Source organism: Panulirus ornatus, chromosome 11 (genome assembly GCF_036320965.1).
Source record: "Panulirus ornatus isolate Po-2019 chromosome 11, ASM3632096v1, whole genome shotgun sequence".
Taxonomy (NCBI): Eukaryota; Metazoa; Arthropoda; class Malacostraca; order Decapoda; family Palinuridae; genus Panulirus; species Panulirus ornatus.
Window position 1 is genome coordinate 14,584,453 of NC_092234.1, and position 24,540 is coordinate 14,608,992.

Genomic DNA, 24,540 nt, shown 5'->3' on the forward strand with positions numbered 1-24,540 from the left:
AAAAGCAAATGGATTTGTATGTAGCATTTATGGATCTGGAGAAGGCTTATGATAAGAGTTGATAGAGATGCTCTGTGGAAGATATTAAGAGTATATGGTGTGGCAAGCAAGTTGCTAGAAGCAATGAAAAGTTTTTATTGAGGATGTAAGGCATGTGTACGCGTAGGAAGAAAGGAAAGTGATTGGTTCTCATTGAATGTCGGTTTGTGGTAAGGGTGGGTGATGTCTCCATGGTTGTTTAATTTGTTTATGGATGGGGTTGTTAGGGAGGTGAATGCAAGAGTTTTGGAATGAGGGGCAAGTATGCAGTCTGTTGTGGATGAAAGAGCTTGGGAAGTCAGTTGTTGTTCACTGATGATAGAACTCTGGTGGCTGATTCAGGTGAGAAACTGAAGAAGCTGGTGACAGTATGGTAAAGTGTGTGAAAGAAGAAAGCTGAGAGTAAATGTGAATAAGAGCAAGGTGATTAGGTACAGAAGGGTTGAGGGGCAAGTCAATTGGAGGTAAGTTTGACTAGAGAGAAACTGGAGGAAGTTAAGTCTTTTAGATATCAGGGAGTGGATTTGGCAGTGGATGGAACCATGGAAGCGGAAGTGAGTCACAGGGTGGGGGGAGGGGATGAAAGTTCTGGAAGCATTGAAAAATGTGTGGAAGGCGAGAACATTATCTCCGAAAGCAAAAATGGGTATGTTTGAAGGAATAGTGGTACCAACAATGTTATAAGGTTGTGAGGCGTGGGCTATAGATAAAGTTGTGCAGAGGAGGGTGGATGTGTTGGAAATGAGATGTTTGAGGGCAGTATGTGAAGTGAGGTGGTTTGATTAAGTAAGTGATGAAAGGGTAAAAGAGATGTGTGGTAATAAAAAGTGTGTGGTTGAGAGAGCAGAAGAGGGTGTCTTGAAATGGTTTGGTCACATGGAGAGAATGAGTGAAGAAAGATTGACTAAGAGGATATAAGTATCATAGGTGGAGGGAACGAGAAGTGGGAGACCAAACTGGAGGTGGAAAGATGGGGTGAAAAAGATTCTGAGTGATCGGGGCCTGAACATGCAGGAGGGTGAAAGACATGCAAGAAATAGAGTGAATTGGAAAGATGTGGTATACCGGGGTCGACATGCTGTCAATGTATTGAACCAGGGAATGTGAAGCGTCTGGGGCAAACCATGGAAAGTTTTGTGGGGCCTGGATGTGGAAAGGGAGCTGTGGTTCGGGTATTACTGCATGACAGTTGGAGACTGAGTGTGAACGAATGGGGCTTTTGTTATCTTTTCCTAGCGCTACCTCGCACACATGAGGGGGGAGGGGGATGGTATTCCATGTGTGGCGAGGTGGCGATGGGAATGAATAAAGGCACCACATCAATCCAACTCACTCCACTCCCACTTATATATATTCTTTTTTTTTTTCATGCTATTCGCTATTTCCCGCGATAGCGAGGTAGCGTTAAGAACAGAGGACTGGGCCTTTGAGGGAATATCCTCACCTAGCCCTCTTCTCTGTTCCGTCTTTTTTTTTTTGGGGAGAGAGAGAGAGAGAGAGAGAGAGAGAGAGAGAGAGAGAGAGAGAGAGAGAGGGGGGAGGATTTCCAGCCCCCCGCTCCCTTCCCTTTTAATCGCCTTCTACGACACGCAGGGAATACGTGGGAAGTATTCTTTCTCCCCTATCCCCAGGGAAAATAAATATATATATATATATATATATATATATATATATATATATATATATATATATATATATATATTTTTTTTTTTTTATACTTTCTCGCCGTCTCCCGCGTTTGCGAGGCAGCGCAAGGAAACAGACGAAAGAAATATATATATATATATATATATATATATATATATATATATATATATATATATATATATATATATATATGAAACGAAGCTCAAGGGTAAAGGGGAAGAGTGGTTTGGGAATGTCTTGGGAGTAAAGTCAGGGATTAGTGAGAAGACAAGAGCAAGGGAAGGAGTAGCAATACTCCTGAAACAGGAGTTGTGGGAGTATGTGATAGAATGTAAGAAAGTAAATTCTCGATTAATATGGGTAAAACTGAAAGGTGATGGAGAGAGATGGGTGATTATTGGTGCATATGCACCTGGGCATGAGAAGAAAGATCATGAGAGGCAAGTGTTTTGGGAGCAGCTGAATGAGTGTGTTAGTGGTTTTGATGCACGAGACCGGGTTATAGCGATGGGTGATTTGAATGCAAAGGTGAGTAATGTGGCAGTTGAGGGAATAATTGGTATAAATGGGGTGTTCAGTGTTGTAAATGGAAATGGTGAAGAGCTTGTAGATTTATGTGCTGAAAAAGGACTGGTGATTGGGAATACCTGGTTTAAAAAGCGAGATATATATAAGTATACGTATGTAAGTAGGAGGGATGGCCAAAGAGCGTTATTGGATTACGTGTTAATTGACAGGCGCGCGAAAGAGAGACTTTTGGATGTTAATGTGCTGAGAGGTGCAACTGGAGGGATGTCTGATCAATATCTTGTGGAGGCTAAGGTGAAGATTTGTATGGGTTTTCAGAAAAGAAGAGTGAATGTTGGGGTGAAGAGGGTGGTGAGAGTAAGTGAGCTTGGGAATGAGACTTGTGTGAGGAAGTACCACGAGAGACTGAGTACAGAATGGAAAAAGGTGAGAACAATGGAAGTGAGGGGAGTGGGGGAGGAATGGGATGTATTTAGGGAATCAGTGATGGATTGCACAAAGGATGCTTGTGGCATGAGAAGAGTGGGAGGTGGGTTGATTAGAAAGGGTAGTGAGTGGTGGGATGAAGAAGTAAGATTATTAGTGAAAGAGAAGAGAGAGGCATTTGGACGATTTTTGCAGGGAAAAAATGAAATTGAGTGGGAGATGTATAAAAGAAAGAGACAGGAGGTCAAGAGAAAGGTGCAAGAGGTGAAAAAGAGGGCAAATGAGAGTTGGGGTGAGAGAGTATCATTAAATTTTAGGGAGAATAAAAAGATGTTCTGGAAGGAGGTAAATAAAGTGCGTAAGACAAGGGAGCAAATGGGAACTTCAGTGAAGGGCGCAAATGGGGAGCTGATAACAAGTAGTGGTGATGTGAGAAGGAGATGGAGTGAGTATTTTGAAGGTTTGTTGAATGTGTTTGATGATAGAGTGGCAGATATAGGGTGTTTTGGTCGAGGTGGTGTGCAAAGTGAGAGGGTTAGGAAAAATGATTTGGTAAACAGAGAAGAGGTAGTAAAAGCTTTGCGGAAGATGAAAGCCGGCAAGGCAGCAGGTTTGGATGGTATTGCAGTGGAATTTATTAAAAAGGGGGTGACTGTATTATTGACTGGTTGGTAAGGTTATTTAATGTATGTATGACTCATGGTGAGGTGCCTGAGGATTGGCGGAATGCGTGCATAGTGCCATTGTACAAAGACAAAGGGGATAAGAGTGATGCTCAAATTACAGAGGTATAAGTTTGTTGAGTATTCCTGGTAAATTATATGGGAGGGTATTGATTGAGAGGGTGAAGGCATGTACAGAGCATCAGATTGGGGAAGAGCAGTGTGGTTTCAGAAGTGGTAGAGGATGTGTGGATCAGGTGTTTGCTTTGAAGAATGTATGTGAGAAATACTTAGAAAAGCAAATGGATTTGTATGTAGCATTTATGGATCTGGAGAAGGCATATGATAGAGTTGATAGAGATGCTCTGTGGAAGGTATTAAGAATATATGGTGTGGGAGGCAAGTTGTTAGAAGCAGTGAAAAGTTTTTATCGAGGATGTAAGGCATGTGTACGTGTAGGAAGAGAGGAAAGTGATTGGTTCTCAGTGAATGTAGGTTTGCGGCAGGGGTGTGTGATGTCTCCATGGTTGTTTAATTTGTTTATGGATGGGGTTGTTAGGGAGGTGAATGCAAGAGTTTTGGAAAGAGGGGCAAGTATGAAGTCTGTCGTGGATGAGAGAGCTTGGGAAGTGAGTCAGTTGTCATTCGCTGATGATACAGCGCTGGTGGCTGATTCATGTGAGAAACTGCAGAAGCTGGTGACTGAGTTTGGTAAAGTGTGTGAAAGAAGAAAGTTAAGAGTAAATGTGAATAAGAGCAAGGTTATTAGGTACAATAGGGTTGAGGGTCAAGTCAATTGGGAGGTAAGTTTGAATGGAGAAAAACTGGAGGAAGTAAAGTGTTTTAGATATCTGGTAGTGGATCTGGCAGTGGATGGAACCATGGAAGTGGAAGTGGATCATAGGGTGGGGGAGGGGGCCAAAATCCTGGGAGCCTTGAAGAAAGTGTGGAAATCGAAAACATTATCTTGGAAAGCAAAAATGGGTATGTTTGAAGGAATAGTGGTTCCAACAATGTTGTATGGCTGTGAGGCGTGGGCTATGAATAGGGTTGTGCGCAGGAGGGTGGATGTGCTGGAAATGAGATGTTTGAGGACAATATGTGGTGTGAAGTGGTTTGATCGAGTAGGTAATGTAAGGGTGAGAGAGATGTGTGGAAATAAAAAAGAGTGTGGTTGAGAGAGCAGAAGAGGGTGTTTTGAAATGGTTTGGTCACATGGAGAGAATGAGTGAGGAAAGATTGACAAAGAGGATATATGTGTCAGAGGTGGAGGGAACGGGGAGAAGTGGGAGACCAAATTGGAGGTGGAAAGATAGAGTGAAAAAGATTTTGAGTGATCAGGGCCTAAACATGCGCAGGAGGGTGAAAGGCATGCAAGGAATAGAGTGAACTGGAACGATGTGGTATACCAGGGTTGATGTGCTGTCAATGGATTGAACCGGGGCATGTGAAGCATCTGGGGTAAACCATGGAAAGTTCTGTGGGGCCTGGATGTGGAAAGGGAACTGTGGTTTCGGTGCATTATTACATGACAGCTAGAGACTGAGTGTGAATGAATGGGGCCTTTGTTGTCTTTTCCTAGCGCTACCCCGCACACATGAGGGGGGGAGGGGGATGGGAATAAATAAAGGCAGACAGTATGAATTATGTACATGTGTATATATGTACATGTCTGTGTGTGTATATATATGTGTACATTGAGATGTATAGGTATGTATATTTGGTGTGGACGTGTATGTATATACATGTGTATGTGGGGGGTTGGGCCATTCTTTCGTCTGTTTCCTTGTGCTCCCTTGCTAACACGGGAGACAGCGACAAAGCAAAATAAAAAATAAATAAATATATACATTGAGATGTATAGGTAGTATATGTGCATGTGTAGACGTGTATGTATATACATGTGAATGTGGATGGGTAGGGCCATTGTTTTGTCTGTTTCCTTGAGCTACCTCGCTGATGCGGGAGACAGTGACAAAGTATGAGAGAGAGAGAGAGAAGGGGGAAGGAGAAATGGACTTTGATGTAACATTTATAAATCTGCAGAATGATTTTGATAAGGTTGATAAAAATGCTTTGTGCAAGGTGTTAAGAATATATGGTGTTGGAGGAAAGCTGACTCCATCAAGCAAAAGGATATCCAGCATGAAAAGAGATAGAACAAACTGGAATGATGTATTATAAAGGGGATGGTGTGCTGTCAATGGACTGAAGTAAGGAAAATATGGCAGTCTAAGGAATCACTGTTGTGGATGATGAATCTGGTTTCTGTACATTATACATAACAGCTAAAGAGTGGATGTGAGCAAATGAGGCAATTTCTTCTTAGTTCCTGGCACTTCCTTGCTAACATGAGAAATGGCAATCATAGGCGGGGAACACATAACAGCTAAAGAGTGGATGCGAGCAAATGAGGCAATTTCTTCTTAGTTCCTGGCATTTCCTTGCTATCATGAGAAATGGCAATCATAGGTGGGGAAAAATAAATCACCAAAAAATATTTAGACAGTTTTTCTATTTTCATACCAGATCACTGTCTCCTTTGTTAGCAAGATAGAGCCAGGAACAAAGAAAGACTTTATCAGCTCACACCCATTCTATAGCTGTCATATGTAATGCACCAAAACCTCAGCTCCTCACTACCTAAAAATCATACGTCCATAAATTTCTTAATATTTCATTTAGGACATGAGAGAATGTGTGCTTACACATGACATCGAAGGCCAGTAACAATAACAATTCCTTCATATTACTTGGAACAATATGCTGCACAGAGCAGTCTGCTACGTAATGCAATCAGCAATGAAAGAGTTAAGAACACTAATTCCTCCAAATCTTTGGCTGGATACCTATCAGACCTTATCAACCCAAACGTGATATCTACAGGTAAGCACTATTCATCAGACAAGTAAAATGGTTTCTGTAAAGTAACTCAAACTAACTGATTAGAGGCAGTAACAAGTTTCTGCTACAATTCTGGAGCAATTACAAAGCATAGCCATGAAACTACCGAGTTATCTTCGGTCACATTAATAATACAATTGTTTCCCCAAATGCACTCCTTACCATTTCCAACACAGTAAAGTATCACCAAGAACAAAGAACAACCTCATTAGCTTTCATTACTCCTCTAGCTGTCAGGTACAATGCGTCAAAACCAGGAGACCCTATCCACAGCCAAGGCCTAAAGACCTTTCCATGGTTTCCAGTGACTGATTCATATGCCCTGGTTCAGCCTACAACACATATCATGCCTCTATGCATCTCATCGCTCCAATATGTTCTATCCCATCTATGTCCCTAACCCTCACTCATGTACAGACCTATTCACTCAAACACTCATGCATGTACAGACCCATTCACTCAAAAGCTTCTTTCACTCCATCCTTCCATCTTACCCATGGTATTCCCCCTTCTTGTTCCCTCTACTTCTGACACACACACCCTTTGTCAGCATCTGCACACTCATCCTCTCCTTATAACCACGTCATTACCAATGTCCTTTTCTTCTCTATTAATGAAACACACTTTACACTTTCAAATTCTAACAAATGTCTGCTTCATCACAACTATTCTCTATATCATTATCTCTGACACCAGTTCCAAATGGAACTCCCTTTAAGGGGTGGCCATGGTAACAGTCTCCATAACTAAAGAACTCCAGTGCCTCTTCTTAGCTTAACAGGCCACTGGCAGAGAGAAATTCTAGTGCAGTGTTTGCAGAGGCTCCTACTGGCTACTTATATCTAATGCTCCAACCAACTACTACTGCCTAATGTTCCTGCCTAAATGTCCCTACTTCTTTCTACTGCTCCTACCATTTTGCCACAAGGCAGGGTTAGCACGCAGAGCTCACCACAGGAAAATCTAGTTACAAAGAATGAGCTGCTTCAGTTGTGTTGTCAAATGTTACATATGACAAGGAGAAATTGCAATTGTAGATAATACGCCAGTAATCCACGTGATAGTGAGGCAGTAAGATAAGAGAACTAACTATGTCAAAGGAGTGCAACGTGACAACCACTAAAGTGCTGGCTCACTAAGCAAATGTCACCAACCCTTCCAATACCCAGGCAGGTAGCACTGGTAATATATCTCCCTGGTCATTGGCTGCCGACCAACTACTACCTGGTATCAGAATAATCAATTATAGTAATTTTTCTTTCATACATCTTCTTTTACTACTGTTTATATTGTTACACTATTATATCAATCTATTCATCTGTAATTAACAGTATATCTCATTACTTGGATGCACCTTTGTTTTTACACTGCCTTTCTATAGTGTGTGTGTAACAGAATCAGCTACTCAAACTCCCTCAAGTCACTCATACACATCCTCAAGCTGATTCATACAGAGACAAATGTCTCCAGTTATACACCCTTACAAACAAAACACTTCCAGTAACAACAATTAAAATTCATACCTCTCGCATCTTCATCTGAAATTTCCCTAACCTTAACTGATCCTCTCCATGTCTATTGATCTCCTGCATCATCACCTCTCTTCCCTTTACCCCAACTGCGCTGTTACACAGCTTCTTCAAACCAAACTCATATGCACATTGGTAAAATATCTTTCTGGGTGGGTTCGATGAATATTGAAATGATCAAGACTCAAGTTATCAGAGTAGATTGGCAAGTGTCAATGAGACAACTTTCCTAATAATCATGGTAGACCAATTACAGTTATTTCAATCAAAACAAAATCAGTATACAAAAGTCCCCTACCTACCACAGCTTTCCCAACCATAATTTATGATAAATATGCTTAGACTAATGTATACCATTCTATCAATCACTCTTATCATGTTTTGAGTCTCAAACATTTTTCATACCATCATAAAAATTTTATAGACAAAAAGGGGAAGTGTAAAGTGGCCAAGGGCTCTTCTGGCCAAATCCAGCACACCAACATTTCTATGGAAAAGCAGGAGTCAAAACCAACCAGTGTTGAAATAGCCTTTTATGAAGAATAGCAGGCTGAATGCTTTGTTGGAGTGGGTAGGCAAGGCATCTATGATGATGTACAGCCATTATGGGTGCGTACATCATTTCTTCAATACACCCATCCCTTGCTTTATGCAGGGGTTTTGTTCTGCTAAGACCTCGCACAGAGAAACTGAATGTAGCAAACCAATTTAAATGAGAAAAATTACTACTTTTGGCACAGTTTCCACCACAATTATCCACAGCGGCCAATTTTGACCATATAAAAAGGGACTAATAGAATTTGATTCCTTGCAGAATAGCAAAATCACATCCCAAATAAAGCAAGAGATGGGTGTATGCAAAGGAACAATGAATACAAGAATAAGTTCTGACACAATTCAATCATTATCAAAACCTTCTCTGGATAGTTCACACTGAATGAAGAAGTTTCCCAGTTTAGTACACCATCCTTTCATTTGTGGAAGTAATCCTCATTACTTCCTGGTTCAGTAAAACTTCAGCTAACACTTTTAAATGGAACATTTACCTTACCTTCTACTGTTGGGATATCGGATATTGTGATTAGTTTGGGGTTTGAAGGCAGCTTGAGGAGAAAGACCATTAAATTGCAGAAAGCTACTCATGTCGTAGAATCCCCCTGGCGGCGTCCACTGCAACATGTTGGGATAAAACTGAAACATATGAAAGTAAAAATTACTTACATAATAAATGCTAAAATAGAGGATAAAAGAGGTTTTTTTTTTTTTTTTGAAATCGCCATGTGTACATGTAAGAAGAGAGGAAAGTGATTGGTTCTCAGTGAATGTAGGATTGCGGCAGGGGTGTGTGATGTCTCCATGGTTGTTTAATTTGTTTATGGATGGGGTTGTTAGGGAGGTGAATGCAAGAGTTTTGGAAAGAGGGGCAAGTATGAAGTCTGTTGGGATGAGAGAGCTTGGGAAGTGAGTCAGTTGTTGTTCGCTGATGATACAGCGCTGGTGGCTGATTCATGTGAGAAACTGCAGAAGCTGGTGACTGAGTTTGGTAAAGTGTGTGAAAGAAGAAAGTTAAGAGTAAATGTGAATAAGAGCAAGGTTATTAGGTACAATAGGGTTGAGGGTCAAGTCAATTGGGAGGTAAGTTTGAATGGAGAAAAACTGGAGGAAGTAAAGTGTTTTAGATATCTGGGAGTGGATCTGGCAGCGGATGGAACCATGGAAGCAGAAGTGGATCATAGGGTGGGGGAGGGGGCCAAAATCCTGGGAGCCTTGAAGAATGTGTGGAAGTCGAGAACATTATCTCGGAAAGCAAAAATGGGTATGTTTGAAGGAGTAGGGGTTCCAACAATGTTGTATGGTTGCGAGGCGTGGGCTATGGATAGAGTTGTGCGCAGGAGGATGGATGTGCTGGAAATGAGATGTTTGAGGACAATGTGTGGTGTGAGGTGGTTTGATCGAGTGAGTAACGTAAGGGTAAGAGAGATGTGTGGAACTAAAAGGGCGTGGTTGAGAGAGCAGAAGAGGGTGTTTTGAGATGGTTTGGGCACATGGAGAGAATGAGTGAGGAAAGATTGACAAAGAGGATATATGTGTCGGAGGTGGAGGGAACGAGGAGAAGTGGGAGACCAAATTGGAGGTGGAAAGATGGAGTGAAAAAGATTTTGTATGATCGGGGCCTGAACATGCAGGAGGGTGAAAGGAGGGCAAGGAATAGAGTGAATTGGATCGATGTGGTATACCAGGGTTGACGTGCTGTCAGTGGATTGAATCAGGGCATGTGAAGCGTCTGGGTTAAACCATGGAAAGCTGTGTAGGTATGTATATTTGCGTGTGTGGACGTGTATGTATATACATGTGTATGGGGGTGGGTTGGGCCATTTCTTTCGTCTGTTTCCTTGCGCTACCTCGCAAACGCGGGAGACAGCGGAAAAAAAAAAAAAAAAAAAACCTGTTGCTGTCTCCTGTGTTAGCGAGGTAACGCAAGGAAACAGACGAAAGAATGGCCTAACCCACCCACATACACATCTATATACATACACGTCCACACACGCACATATACATACCTATACATTCCAACGTATGCATATGTATACATACAAAGTCATATACATATCTACACATGTACATAATTCATACTTCCTCCCTTTATTCATTCCTGTCACCACCTTCCCAACATGCGCGCAAGGTAGCACTAGGAAAAGACAACAAAGGCCACATTTGTTCACACTCAGTCTCTGGTTGTTATGCATGATGCACCGAAACCACAGCTCCCTTTCCACAGCCAGGCCCCACAAAACTTTCCATGGTTTACCTCAGACGCTTCACATGCCCTCGTTCAATCCACTGACAGCAAGTTGACCCTGGTATACATTGTTCCAATTCACTCTATTCCTTGCACGCCTTTCACCCTCCTGCATGTTCAGGCCACGATCACTCAATATCTTTCTCACTCCATCTTTCCACCTCCAATTTGGTCTCCCACTTCTTGTTCCCTCCACCTCTGATACTTATATCCTCTTTGTCAATCTTTCCTCACTCATTCTCTCCATGTGACCAAACCATTTCAAGACACCCTCTTCTGCTATCTCAACCACACTCTTTTCATTACCACACATCTCTCTTAACTTTTCATTACTTACTCGATCAAACCACCTCACACCACACACTGTCCTCAAACATCTCATTTCCTACAAATCCACCCTCCTCCACATAACTATCTATAGCCCACGCCTCGCAACCATATAACATCATTGGAACCACTATTCCTTCAAACATACCCATTTTTACTTTCTGAGATAATATTCTCGCCTTGCACATTTTTCAACGCTCCCAGAACTTTCGCCCCTCCCCCACCCTGTGACTCACTTCTGCTTCCATGGTTCCATCCACTGCCAAATCCACTCCCAGATATCTAAAACTCTTCACTTCCTCCAGTTTTTCTCCATTCAAACTTACCTCCCAGTTGACTTGTCCCTCAACCCTACTGTACCTAATAACCTTACTCTTATTCACATTTACTCTCAGCTCTCTTCTTTCCCACACTTTACCAAATTCAGTCACCAGCTTCTTCAGTTTCTCACCCAAATAAGCCATCAGCGTTCTATCATCAGCGAACAACAACTGACTCACTTCCCAAGCTCTTTCATCCACAACAGACTGAATACTTGCCCCTCTCTCCAAAACTCTTGCATTCACCTCCCTAACAACCCCATCCATAAACAAATTAAACAACCATGGAGACATCACGCACCCCTGCCGCAAACCAACATTCACTGAGAACAAATCACTTTCCTCTCTTCCTTCTCGTACACATGCTTCCCACACCATATATTCTTAATACCTTCCACAAAGCATCTCTATCAACTCTATCATATGCCTTCTCCAAATCCATAAATGCTACATACAAATCCATTTGCTTTTCTTAAGTATTTCTCATAAATTCTTCAAAGCAAACATCTGATCCACACATCTACCACTTCTGAAACCACACTGCTCTTCCCCAATCTGATGCTCTGTATATGCTTTCACCCTCTCGATCATACCCTCCCATATAATTTCACCTAAATGTGAGGTATAAATCCCAAAAATGTGTTAGTTTGGGTGTGAATAACCTTCTTTTTTGCACTCTGAAAACATGCTGAGGATATGTGAACTGTGTGGCAGTTATCCCGTAATCCGGTTCTAGTACACAGAAATGGAGTTAAACATACAAACATACTCTACCCAATTCAAAAAGGTCATTATCAATACATCCAAAGAAAATAATGTATCCAATTTTGGATAAAATGAAAAACTAGATATAAACCTATGGGTGACCCAAATGCTGTATTTCAAAAATACATAGATTACCTAAAAGAACTTAATCTTTATTTCAAATTAAAAGGACTGGCCAGTTTAAATTCTATTTACATTAATGGTGTTTACCTTCTCCCAATATTCTATCATCTATTCTATTATACTTGATTGCTGTTTCCTGCATTTGCAAGGTAACACCAGGACACAGACAAATACCCATCCTCTCATACACATATATACACATGTACGTATTCATAATTGCTCGCCATTATTCATTACTGGTGCCACCCTGCCCCACAGGAACCAGCATTGCTGCCATCTGCAACAATGAGGGAGTGCCAGGAAACATACAAAGAAAGGTCACATCTGCTCACATTCATTCTCTAGCTGCCATGTGTAATGAACCGAAACCACAGCTCCCCATCAACATCCAGGCTCCACAGATCTTTCCATGGCTTACCCCAGACGTTTCACATGCCCTAGCTCACCCAAAATAACAGCACATCTACCCAAGTATACCACATTGTTCCAATTCTTTCTATTCTGTGCATGCCTTTCACACTCCTGCATGTTCAGGCCCTGATTGCTCAATATTTTTTTTCACTCCATCCTTCCACCTCCAATTTGGTCATCCACTTCTGACCCATGTATCCTCTTTGTCAACCTTTCCTCACTCAATCTCTCCTCATGTCCAAACCATTTCAACAAATCCTCTTCTGCTCTCTCAACCACACTGTTTTTATTACCATGCATCTCTTTTACCTTTTCATTACTTACTCGATCAAACCAACACATCTAACCTCCTCCACACAAACCTGTCAACAGTCCATTCCTCACAAACATATAATATTGTTGGAACTATCATTCCTTCAAATATATCCATTTTTGCTCTACAAGATAACGTTCTCTCTACACATTCTTTATCACTGCCAGAAACTTCGCCCCCTTCCCAACCCTATGACTCACTTCTGCTTCCATGGTTCCATTTGCTGATAATTCCATTCCCAGATATCCAAGACACATTACTTCCTCCAATTTTTCTACAATCAAACTTTCATCCGAACTAACTTGGTCCCTCAACTATGCAGAACTAATAACCTTACTTATATTAACATCTACTCTCAGCTTTCTCCTTTCACACAGTTTTCCAAACTCAACCATTAACTTCTGTAATTTCTCAGTGCTATATCATCAGCAAACAACAAATGACTCACTTTCCAGGCCCTCTCATCCACAACAGACTGCATACTCGCCTCTCCCTACAAATCACTTGCATTAACCTACCTATCCACCCCCCCATAAACATATTAAACATCCATGGTGACGTTGTGCACCACTGCCACCGACTTACCTTCATCGGAAACCAATCACTCTCCTCTCTTCCTACTCATACACACACATTACACTCTTAATAAAAACTTCTCACTACTTCTAGCAATGTACCTTCCCCTCCATATACTTTTGAGACCTTCCAAAAAAGCATCTCCATTAACCCTATCATATGCATTCTCCAGATCATTAATGCAACAGTTTTTCTAAGTAATTCTCAAACACGTTCTTGAAAGCAAACACCTGATCCACACATCCTCTACCACTTATGAAACCACACTGCACCTACCCAGTCTGATGCTCCTGAATATACCTTCACCATTCCAATCAATACCCTCCCATTTAATTTTTCAGCTATACTCAACAAACTCATGCCTATGTACTTTGAACACTCACCTTTATCCCTTTGCCTTTATACAATAGCACTATACATGCACTGCTTTAATCTTCAGGCACTTCACCATGATCCATACATACACTGAATATCTTTACCAACCAATCACCAACACAGTCACCCCTTCTTAATAAAATCACTACAATACCATCCAATCCCGCCGCCTTGCTAGATTTCATCTTCCACAAGGCTTTTGGTGCATCACCTCTTTTCTTTTCAACAAACCACTTTCCCTTACTCTCCCACTTCACATACCACCCTGACCTATACACCCTATATATGCCACTCCACCATCAAACATGTTTAATAATCTTTTAAAATACTCACCCTATTTCATCATTTCCACTTTGGCTCCTTTCACTGATGTCCCCATTTTCTCTTGTCTTTAACAAATAAGTTACTTCTTTCTATAACAGTGTTAAGTTTAATGATACTCTCTCACCCCAACTCTCATTTGCCCTCTTTTATCAACCCCTGCACCTTCCTCTTGACCTCCTGCCTCTATCTCTTATACATATCCCAATCATTTGCACTTCTTCCTAGTATGTACCGCCCAAACACCCCTCTTTTCGCTTTCACTATCCACCGCTCACTACCCTTTTCAATCTTTCCACTTCCCACCTTTGGCATGCCACATGCATCTCCTGCACATGCTATCACAGTTTCCCTGAATACATCCCATTCCTCACCCACTTCACTCACTTCATTTGCTCTAACCTTTTCCCATTCTAAACTCAATCTCTCCTGGAAATTCTTCACAGAAGTCTCCTTTCTAAGCTCACTTACTCTCACTACTCTCCTCCCTGAAATTGCCTCCTCTTTTAAGTAAACCTCTACAAATCTTCACCCTCGCCTCAACAACATATTGATCAGATATCCCACTACCTGCACCTCTCTGCATATTCATATACAAAAGTTGCTCTTTTACATGCCCATCAATTAATATGTAACCTAATAACACCCGTTGACCATTTCTCCTACTCGCATACATATACTTGTACATCTCTTTTTAAACCATGTACTCCCAATCACCAGTGTTTTATTAGCACAGAACTCCACAAGCTCTTCACCATTTCCATTCATAACAGTGAATATCACATGTGCACCAATCATACCCTCAACTGCCACATTACTCTCTTTCGCATTCAAATCACCTACCTGGTCATGTGCATCAAAACTGCTGACACATGCACTCAACCGCTCCCAAAACACTTGCCTCTCATGATCTTTCTTTTCACAACCAGGTGCACAAGTGCCAATAATCATCCACCTCTTGCCATCCACTTTCAGTTTTACCTGCATCAAGCTAGAATTTGCTTTCTTGCACTCCACACACTCCCACAACTCCTGCTTCATGATTAGTGATACTCCTTCCTTAGCTCTTGTCCTTTTACCAAGCTCTGACTTTACTCCCAAGATATCTCCAAACCATTCATCTGCTTTACCCTTGAGCTTCGTTTCACACAGAGCCAGGACACCCAGGTTTCTTTCCTCAAACATACTACATATCTCTCCTCTTGGTTACATCCACACACATTTAGACACCCCAATCTGAGTCATCAAAATAGATGAACATGACAAATTCTTCTGTTTTCTGTCTTAGAAATTGAAATACAAGTTGGGGAGGCCCCCCTTTAGTTGCCTTCTACTATACTGGCATGATGGAATGAAGAGAACGAACATGCTGATTTGATAGTTCAGCTTGAAAAGCAACAAAAAAATCAAATAGAAGAGTAATTACATGAATATAAAAAGGATATAAGGAACAATTTTAAAAGTGTGTGGAGGAAAAGGTTAGAGGGAGATAAGGGAACCCAGGGGAAGGAAAAATGAATAAAAATGTTAATAAAACTTGTCTTGGAATACTCAGATACACGTGTAGACTCCACCAAGTTCAGCAAGAATGACTGGCAAGCTATGTATTCTCTAATATTCAAAGTGGAAATGACTATCAAACTGATAAATACAAAATATATGCATTACTCACAAAAGCAGTTGGCATCTGTGTTGTAGGCGCAGTGTAAGAATATGTATATGAATTAGCACTAACAGATGGTGTGGAGTACATGAATCTCTGATTCCCTGGATTGTTGTAAGTGCTAGTTGGAGCCGGCGTCCCAGGTGCCCCCTGTAGAGCAGCTGACCCTGGGTTTGATGGTGGTCCAGATCCCTCCTTCCCATCACCACCTCCTTTATTCCCATATGACGGTAATACTGATAGGCATCCAAGTCTTGAAATTGGTTTTGTCTTTATTCTGGCAAGGATTGGTTTATCCTGAAAGAAAAGATTAGTCTTCATTATTTCACACAGAGATCTAAGATCATAAAAAATGTAAACATCTCATAATGACAGATCTCTTTGCTACTTTCATACACAAGCTTAAAGCAATATTCATAAAACAATGATGTAAACAATAATAAAGGGATCCAAGAAGACTAGCTATAATAATCTTTTTCATAACTATTTGCTATATCGTGCATAGGGGTCCCAGGGTTACGAACAGGTTAGTTTCCTGGACCCTGTTCATAAGTCGATCTGTTCATAAGTTGGAAAATACTAAGAAATGCATAAAAGCAAAGGAAATATATATACATGCCTTTATAAAAGGGAACTAGAAATGCATTCTGCCAATCCTCTGGCACCTCAACATGATCCACATGTACGAATGCAAATATCTAATATGTTTAGTGTTTGGGACAACTATTCCTTTAAACATACCCAATTCTGTCCTCCCAGACAATGTAATTCCAAAACCTTCAACCCCTCCCCGCCCTATGACTCACTTCCGTTTCCATGGTTCCATTTGCTACTATGTCCACTCCCAGATATCTAAAACACTTCACTTCCTCCAATTTTTCTCCATTCAAACTTATATCCCAACTAACTTGTTCCTCAACCCGGATGAACCTAATGATCTCGCTCTTACTCACATTTACCCTTAACTTTCTCCTTTCACATTATCTCTCAAACTTAGCCACCAACTTCTGCAGTTTCTCACTCAATTAGTCACAAACACTGTATCAACAAACAACAACTGAATTACTTCCCAAACCCTCTCATCCCCAACAGACTGCATACTTGCCCCTCTCTCCGAGACTCTTGCAATCACCTCCCTCACCACCCTATCATAAACAAATTACACCATGGTGAAATCACACATCCCTAATGCAAACCAGTCTTCACTTGGAACCATTCACTCTCCTCTCTTCTCATACACACACCTTACACCTTTGATAAAAACTTCTCGCTGCTTGTAGCAGCTTTCTTCCCATATAATATATTCCTAAGCCCTTCCACATAGCCTCTCTATCAATACTTTCATTTGCCTTCTCCAGATCCATAAAAGCCACAAACAAATCCATTTGTGTTATCAAGTATTTCTCACACACATTCTTGAAAGCAAATACCTTATCCAAACATCCTCTATCACTTATGCAACCACACTGCTCCTCCCCAATCTGATGCTCTGTACATACCTTCCCCCTCTCAATCAAAACCCTTACATACAACTCAGCAGGTACACTTAACAAACTTACACATCTGTAATTTAAATACACCTTTATACCCCTTGCCATTATACAATGGCACTATACATGCATTCTGCCAATCTTCAGGCACCTCATCATGATCCATATATTACATATTATATTATTTTATTATACTTTGTCGCTGTCTCCCGCGTTTGCGAGGTAAACACAGTCACCCTCTTTCTTAATAAATTCAGCAGCAATACCATCCACTTCATCAACATTTTATCTTCCACAAGGAATTCACCACCTCTTCTCTCTTAACCAAACCGCTCTCAGTGTCCCTCTCACCTCGCATACCACCCGACTGGAACACTCGACATTTGCCATTCTATCATCAAACACATTCAACATCCTTCAGAATACTCACTCCATCTCCTTCTCACTTCATCACTACCTGTTATCACTTCCCCATTTGTCCCTTCACCAATGTTCCCATTTGTTTTCATCTTCAGCACAGTATTCATCCCTTCCAGAACATTTCATTCTCCCTAAAGAATAAAGTTTAATGATACCCTCTCACCCCAATTATCATAAATCCATTTTATTCATTATATCATACTTGGTTGTCATTTCCCACATCAGCAAGGTAGCACCAGGAAATACATGAAGAAAGACCAATCAACTTGTATACACATATTTTATCATTACACTTGACTGCCGTTTCCCACGTCAGCAAGGTTGTGCCATGAAACAGACCCATCCATTCATTATCTATATTCATTTATTATACTTAACTGGCATCTCCTGCGTCAGTAAGGTGGTGCAAGGAAACAAATGAGGAAGGGCCCAACCCACCCACATATACATATATACATGCATGCTCATACACGTACATATACATATCAACACATACTTATACACAGCCATATACATATATACACATGTACATATTCATACTCACTTGCCTTAATCCATCCCTGGCACCACTCTGCCCCACAGGAAACAGCATTGCCATCCCCATATGTTTAACAGCACATTGATCCTGGTATACAACACTGTTCCAATTCACTCTATTCCTTGCATGCCCCTTATCCTCCTGCATATTCAAGCTCCAATCAAATCTTTCTCAGTCCATCCTTCCACCTGCAATTTGGTCTCCCTCTTCTCCTCGTCCCCTCCATATCTGACATATATATTTTGTCAATCTTTCCTTACTCATTCTCTCTTTATGTCCAAACCATTTCAACACACACTCTTCTGCTCTCTCAACCACTCTTTTTTATCATCACACATATCTCTTGCCGTTATCCCTGGGGATAAGGGAGAAAGAATACTTCCCACGCATTCCTCACGTGTTGTAGAAGGCGACGGGAGAGAAACCCTCCCCTCCTTGTATTTTAACTTTCTAAGAGGGGAAACAGAAGAAGGAGTCACGCGGGGAGTGCTCATCCTCCTCGAAGGCTCAGACTGGGGTGTCTAAATGTGTGTAATATGGGAGGGTATTGATTGAGAGGGTGAAGGCATGTACAGAGCATCAGATTGGGGAAGAGCAGTGTGGTTCCAGAAGTGGTAGAGGATGTGTGGATCAGGTGTTTGCATTAAAAATGTATACGAGAAATACTTAGACCAAATGGATTTGTATGTGGCAATTATGGCTATGGAGAAGGCATATGATAGAGTTGATACAGATGCTCTGTGGAAGGTACTAAGAATATATGGTGTGGGAGGCAAGTTGTTAGCATGTGTACGAGTACGAAGAAAGGAAAGTGATTGGTTTACAGTGAATGTTGGTTTGCGGCAGGGGTGTGTGATGTCTCCACGGTTGTTTAATTTGTTTATGGATGGGTTTGTTAGGAAGGTGAAAGCAAGAGTATTGGAAAGAGGGGCAAGTATGCAGTCTGTTGTGGATGAGAGAGCTTGGGAAGTGAGTCAGTTGTTGTTCGTTGATGATACAGCGCTGATGGCTGATTCGGGTGAGAAACTGCAGAAGCTTGTGACTGAGTTTGGTAAAGTGTGTGAAAGAAGAAAGCTGAGAGTAAATGTGAATAAGAACAAGGTTATTAGGTACAGTAGGGTTGCGGGACAAGTCATTTGGGAGGCAAGTTTGAATAGAGAAAAACTGGAGTAAGTTAAATGTTTTAGAAATCTGGAAGTGGATTTGGCAGCAGATAGAACCATGGAAGCCAAAGTGAATCATAGGGTGGGGGAGGGGGCGAAAGTTTTGGGAGCGTTGAAAAATGTATGGAAGTCGACAACGTTATCTTGGAAAGCAGAAATGGGTATGTTTGAAGGAATAGTGGTTCCAACAACAATATATGGTTGCGAGGAGTGGGCTATAGATAGAGTTGTGCGGAGGAGGGTAAAGTGCTGGAAATGAGATGTTTGAGGACAATATGTGGTGTGACGTGGTTTGATCGAGTAAGTAATGAAAGGGTAAGAGAGATGTGTGGTAATAAAAAGAGTGTGGTTGAGAGAGCAGAAAAGGGTGTGTTGAAATGGTTTAGTCACACGGAGAGAATGAGTGAGGAAAGATTGACAAATAGGATATGTGTGTCAGAGGTGGAGGGAACGAGAAGTGGGAGACCAAATTGGAGGTGGAAAGATAGAGTGAAAAAGATTCTGAGTGACCAGGGCCTGAACATGCAGGAGGATGAAAGACGTGCAAGGAACAGAGTGAATTGGAACGATGTGGTATACCGGGGTCGACATGCTGTCAATGGATACAACTAGGGCATGTGAAGCGTGGTAAACCATGGAAAGTTTTGTGGGGCCGGGATGTGGTTTCGGTGCATTATACATTATACCTAACAGTTTGCAAGGGTCTTTTCTAGTGTTAACATAATACTATCAAGAACAAACCCTTGTTCCTCTTAGTATTTCTCACACACTTTGAAGCAAACATCTTATCTAAAAATCATCTACCACTCCTGAAACCACATTGTTTCTCCCAGATCTGATGCTCTGTACATGCCTTTACCCCAACAACTGTAACTCTCCCATACATCTTATACGAGACATTCAACAAAATTGTACCTCTACATTTTAACACTCACCTTTGTCTTCTCCTGCCTTTATACAATGGCACTAAATATTCATTCTGCAAATACTAAGGCATCTCAACATGATCTATACATACAATGAAAATCCAATGACATGCTGTCAAAGGATTGAACCAGGGAATGTGAAGCATCTGGGGTAAACCATGGAAAGTTTTGACGGGCCTGGATGTGGAAAGGGAGCTGTGGTTTCAGTGCATTACACATGACAGCTAGAGACTGAGTGTGAATGAATGTGGCCTTTGTTGTCTTTTCCTAGCGCTACCTCGCATGTGCACAGTGGAAGGGGGGTGCCATTTCATGTGTGGTGGGGTGGCGACAGGAATGGATGAAGGCAGCAAGTATGAATATGTACATGTGTATACATGTGGAGGTGGAGGGAATAAAAAGTGGGAGACCAAATTGGAGGTGGAGGGATGGAGTGAAAAAGATTTTGAGAGATCGGGGCCTGAACATGTAGGAGGGTGAAAGGCGTGCAAGGATGAATAGAATGAATTGGAACAATGTGGTATACTAGGGTCGACATGCCGTCAATGGATTGAACCAGGGCATGTGAAGTGTCTGGGGTAAACCATGAAAAGTTTTGTGAGGCCTGGAGACTGAGTGTGAATGAACGTGGCCTTTGTTGTCTTTTCCTAGCATTACCTCGCGCGCGTGCAAGGGAAGGGGGTTGTCATTTCATGTGTGATGGGGTGGTGACGGAAATGAACAAAGGCAGGAAGTATGGATTATGTACATGCATATGTCTGTGTATGCATATATATGTATACGTTGAAATGTACAGGTATGTATATGTGCGTGTGTGGACGTGTGTGTATATACATGTGTATGTGGGTGGGTTGGGCCATTCTATCATCCGTTTCCTTGTGCTACCTCGCTAACGCGGGAGACAGCAACAAAGTATAATATATAAATAAGTATATTATATGTATATGTTTATGTGCATATAAATTGAAGTGTATAGGTATGTATATGTGTGTGTGTGGGCATTTATGTATAAACATGTGTATGTGGGTGGGTTGGGCCATTCTTTTGTCTGTTTCCTTGCACTACTTCACTAACGCGGGAGACAGCGACAAAGTATAATGAATGAATGATACATTTTTTCATATATTAATTTTTTCCTGTATTAGTGAGGTAGTGCCAGAAACAGGAACATCTGTTCTGGAAGCTGCCTCACTCTATGCAGGAAAAGTGAATATGTATGCAAGAAAATTATATAAAACCACAGTGAATACCAATCTAAAACAAGAAAATTGTTAAGCTATCTCTGTATTATTCACAAATCTCCATAAATGAAGTAACTATAGTTTCATGAGGTCACCAACAAACTTAAAAAAAAGTCCCCTGACCAATAACAGTTTGGATGGGTCTTTTCTGAGTTGACAAAATATTGGGAGTCCCTTTTACCAATGTCTGCTGAATATAAACATCTGTATGCGGCTTTGCTTCATATCATGAAACTTACCTTGAAAGTTTTAACAACACCCCGAAGATACCAGTAGGCTTTTTGTGCGTCTTCATCAGATTCAAATGTAACATACCAAGAAGAATTGTGAACAAATTCACAAGACACCATCTTTGGGCACTCCTCACTCTTAAACATGGACTGAAACATAATAAAAATAAATACATATTAAAAAGAGCATAATGTCTGGTGTGACTCCAAGATTATCCTAAAAGCAACATGGCAACAAAAAGGGACTGAACCAGGGGATGTGAAGCATCTGGGGTAAATCATGGAAAGGTTGGTGGAGCCTGAATGTGGATTGAAAGTGGTGGTTTTAGGGTACATGTCTGAGTGAGTGTGTATGTATATGTACACATATGGGCATTTATGTATACATATGTGTATATGAGCGAATGGACCATTCTTCGTCTATTTCCTGGCATTACCTTGCTGACGAAGGAAAGTGATTATGTATAATAAATATAAATACAAATCTTTATTTATCCCTGGGGAATAGGGAAGAAGGAACACTTCTCATGTATGCCCTGTGTGTCGTAGAAGACGACTAAAAGAGGAAGGAGCGGGGGCTGGGAATCCATCCTTCTAGTTTATGCTTTCCCAAAAGAGGGAACAGAGAAGGCGGTCAAGTGTGGATTTTCTCTATAAGGCTCAGTCCTCTAATCTTAACACTACCTCACTAATGCGGGAAATGGCAAATATGGATGGTAATAAAAAGAGTGTGGTTGAGAGAGCAGAAGAGGGTGTTTTGCAATGGTTTGGTCACATGGAGAGAATGAGTGAGGAAAGATTGACAAAGAGGATATGTATCAAAGGTGGAGGGAACGAGGAGAAATGGGAGACCAAATTGGAAGGGGAAAGATGGAGTGAAAAAGATTTTGAGTGATCGGGGCCTGAACATGCAGGAGGGTGAAAGGCGTGCAAGGAATAGAGTGAATTGGAACGAAGTGGTATACCGGGGTCGACGTGCAGTCAATGGATTGAACCAAGGCATATGAAGCGTCTGGGGTAAACCATGGAAAGTTCGGTGGGGCCTGGATGTGGAGAGGGAGTTGTGGTTTCGGTGCATTATTACATGACAGCTAGAGACTGGGTGTGAACGAATGGGGCCTTTGTTGTCTTTTCCTAGCACAACCTCGCACACGAGGGGGGAGGGGGTTGTTATTTCATGTGTGGCGAGGTGGCGATGGGAATGAACAAAGGCAGACAGTATGAATGATGTACATGTGTATATATGTATGTCTGTGTGTATATATATATATATATATATATATATATATATATATATATATATATATATATATATATATATATATATGTATACGTTGAGATGTATAGGTATGTATATTTGCGTGTTGACGTGTATGTATATACATGTGTATGTGAGTGGGTTGGGCCATTCTTTCGTGTTTCCTTGTGCTACCTCCCTAACGCGGGAGACCGCAGCAAAGCAAATAAATAAATCATTTATTCATATATCTATCTATTATACATAATAGCAGTTTCCCACGTCAACAAGGTAGCGATAGAAACCAGATGAAGAATGGCCCATCCACTCATATACACACATATATACATAAATGCCCACATACACACATATCCATCTTTTTTTTTTTTTTTGGCTTTGTTGCTGTCTCCCGCGTCTGCGAGGTAGCGCAAGGAAACAGACGAAAGAAATGGCCCAACCCACCCCCATACACATGTATATACATATGTCCACACACGCAAATATACATACCTACACAGCTTTCCATGGTTTACCCCAGACGCCTCACATGCCCTGATTCAACCCACTGACAGCACGTCAACCCCGGTATACCACATCGATCCAATTCACTCTATTCCTTGCCCTCCTTTCACCCTCCTGCATGTTCAGGCCCCGATCACACAAAATCGTTTTCACTCCATCTTTCCACCTCCAATTTGGTCTCCCACTTCTCCTCTTTCCCTCCACCTCCGACACATATATCCTCTTGGTCAATCTTTCCTCACTCATTCTCTCCATGTGCCCAAACTATTTCAAAACACCCACTTCTGCTCTCTCAACCACGCTCTTTTTATTTCCACACATCTCTCTTACCCTTACATTACTTACTCGATCAAACCACCTCACACCACACATTGTCCTCAAACATCTCATTTCCAGCACATCCATCCTCCTGCGCACAACTCTATCCATAGCCCACGCCTCGCAACCATACAACATTGTTGGAACCACTATTCCTTCAAACATACCCATTTTTGCTTTCCGAGATAATGTTCTTGACTTCCACACATTCTTCAAGGCTCCCAGGATTTTCGCCCCCTCCCCCACCATATGATTCACTTCCGCTTCCATGGTTCCATCCGCTGCCAGATCCACTTCCAGATATCTAAAACACTTTACTTCCTCCAGTTTTTCTCCATTCAAACTTACCTCCCAATTGACTTGACCCTCAACCCTACTGTACCTAATAACCTTGCTCTTATTCACATTTACTCTTAACTTTCTTCTTTCACACACTTTACTAAACTCAATCACCAGCTTCTGCAGTTTCTCACATGAATCAGCCACCAGCGCTGTATCATCAGCGAACGACAACTGACTCACTTCCTAAGCTCTCTCATCCCCAACAGACTTCATACTTGCCCCTCTTTCCAAAACTCTTGCATTCACCTCCCTAACAACCCCATCCATAAACAAATTAAACAACCATGGAGACATCACACACATACACTTTTTTTTTTTTTTTTGTCGGTCTCCCGTGTCTGCGAGGTAGCGCAAGGAAACAGACGAAAGAAATGGAATACACAT

The 24,540-nt window shown here is 41.4% G+C and overlaps 1 protein-coding gene across 9 annotated transcripts in view; it reads right to left on the reverse strand.

Annotated features, from left to right (window-relative positions):
* Nucleotides 1-24,540, reverse strand: part of Larp4B (La-related protein 4B) — a 276,157-nt gene that overhangs the window by 47,606 nt on the left and 204,011 nt on the right. For all 9 annotated transcript variants that reach the window (XM_071666630.1, XM_071666631.1, XM_071666632.1 and 6 more), the window contains 3 exons: nt 21,747-21,887; nt 15,739-16,026; nt 8,787-8,926 (listed from right to left, as the gene is read on the reverse strand). In XM_071666630.1, coding sequence (XP_071522731.1) covers nt 8,787-8,926; nt 15,739-16,026; nt 21,747-21,887 — 569 coding nt within the window. The remainder of the gene's footprint in view (nt 1-8,786; nt 8,927-15,738; nt 16,027-21,746; nt 21,888-24,540) is intronic.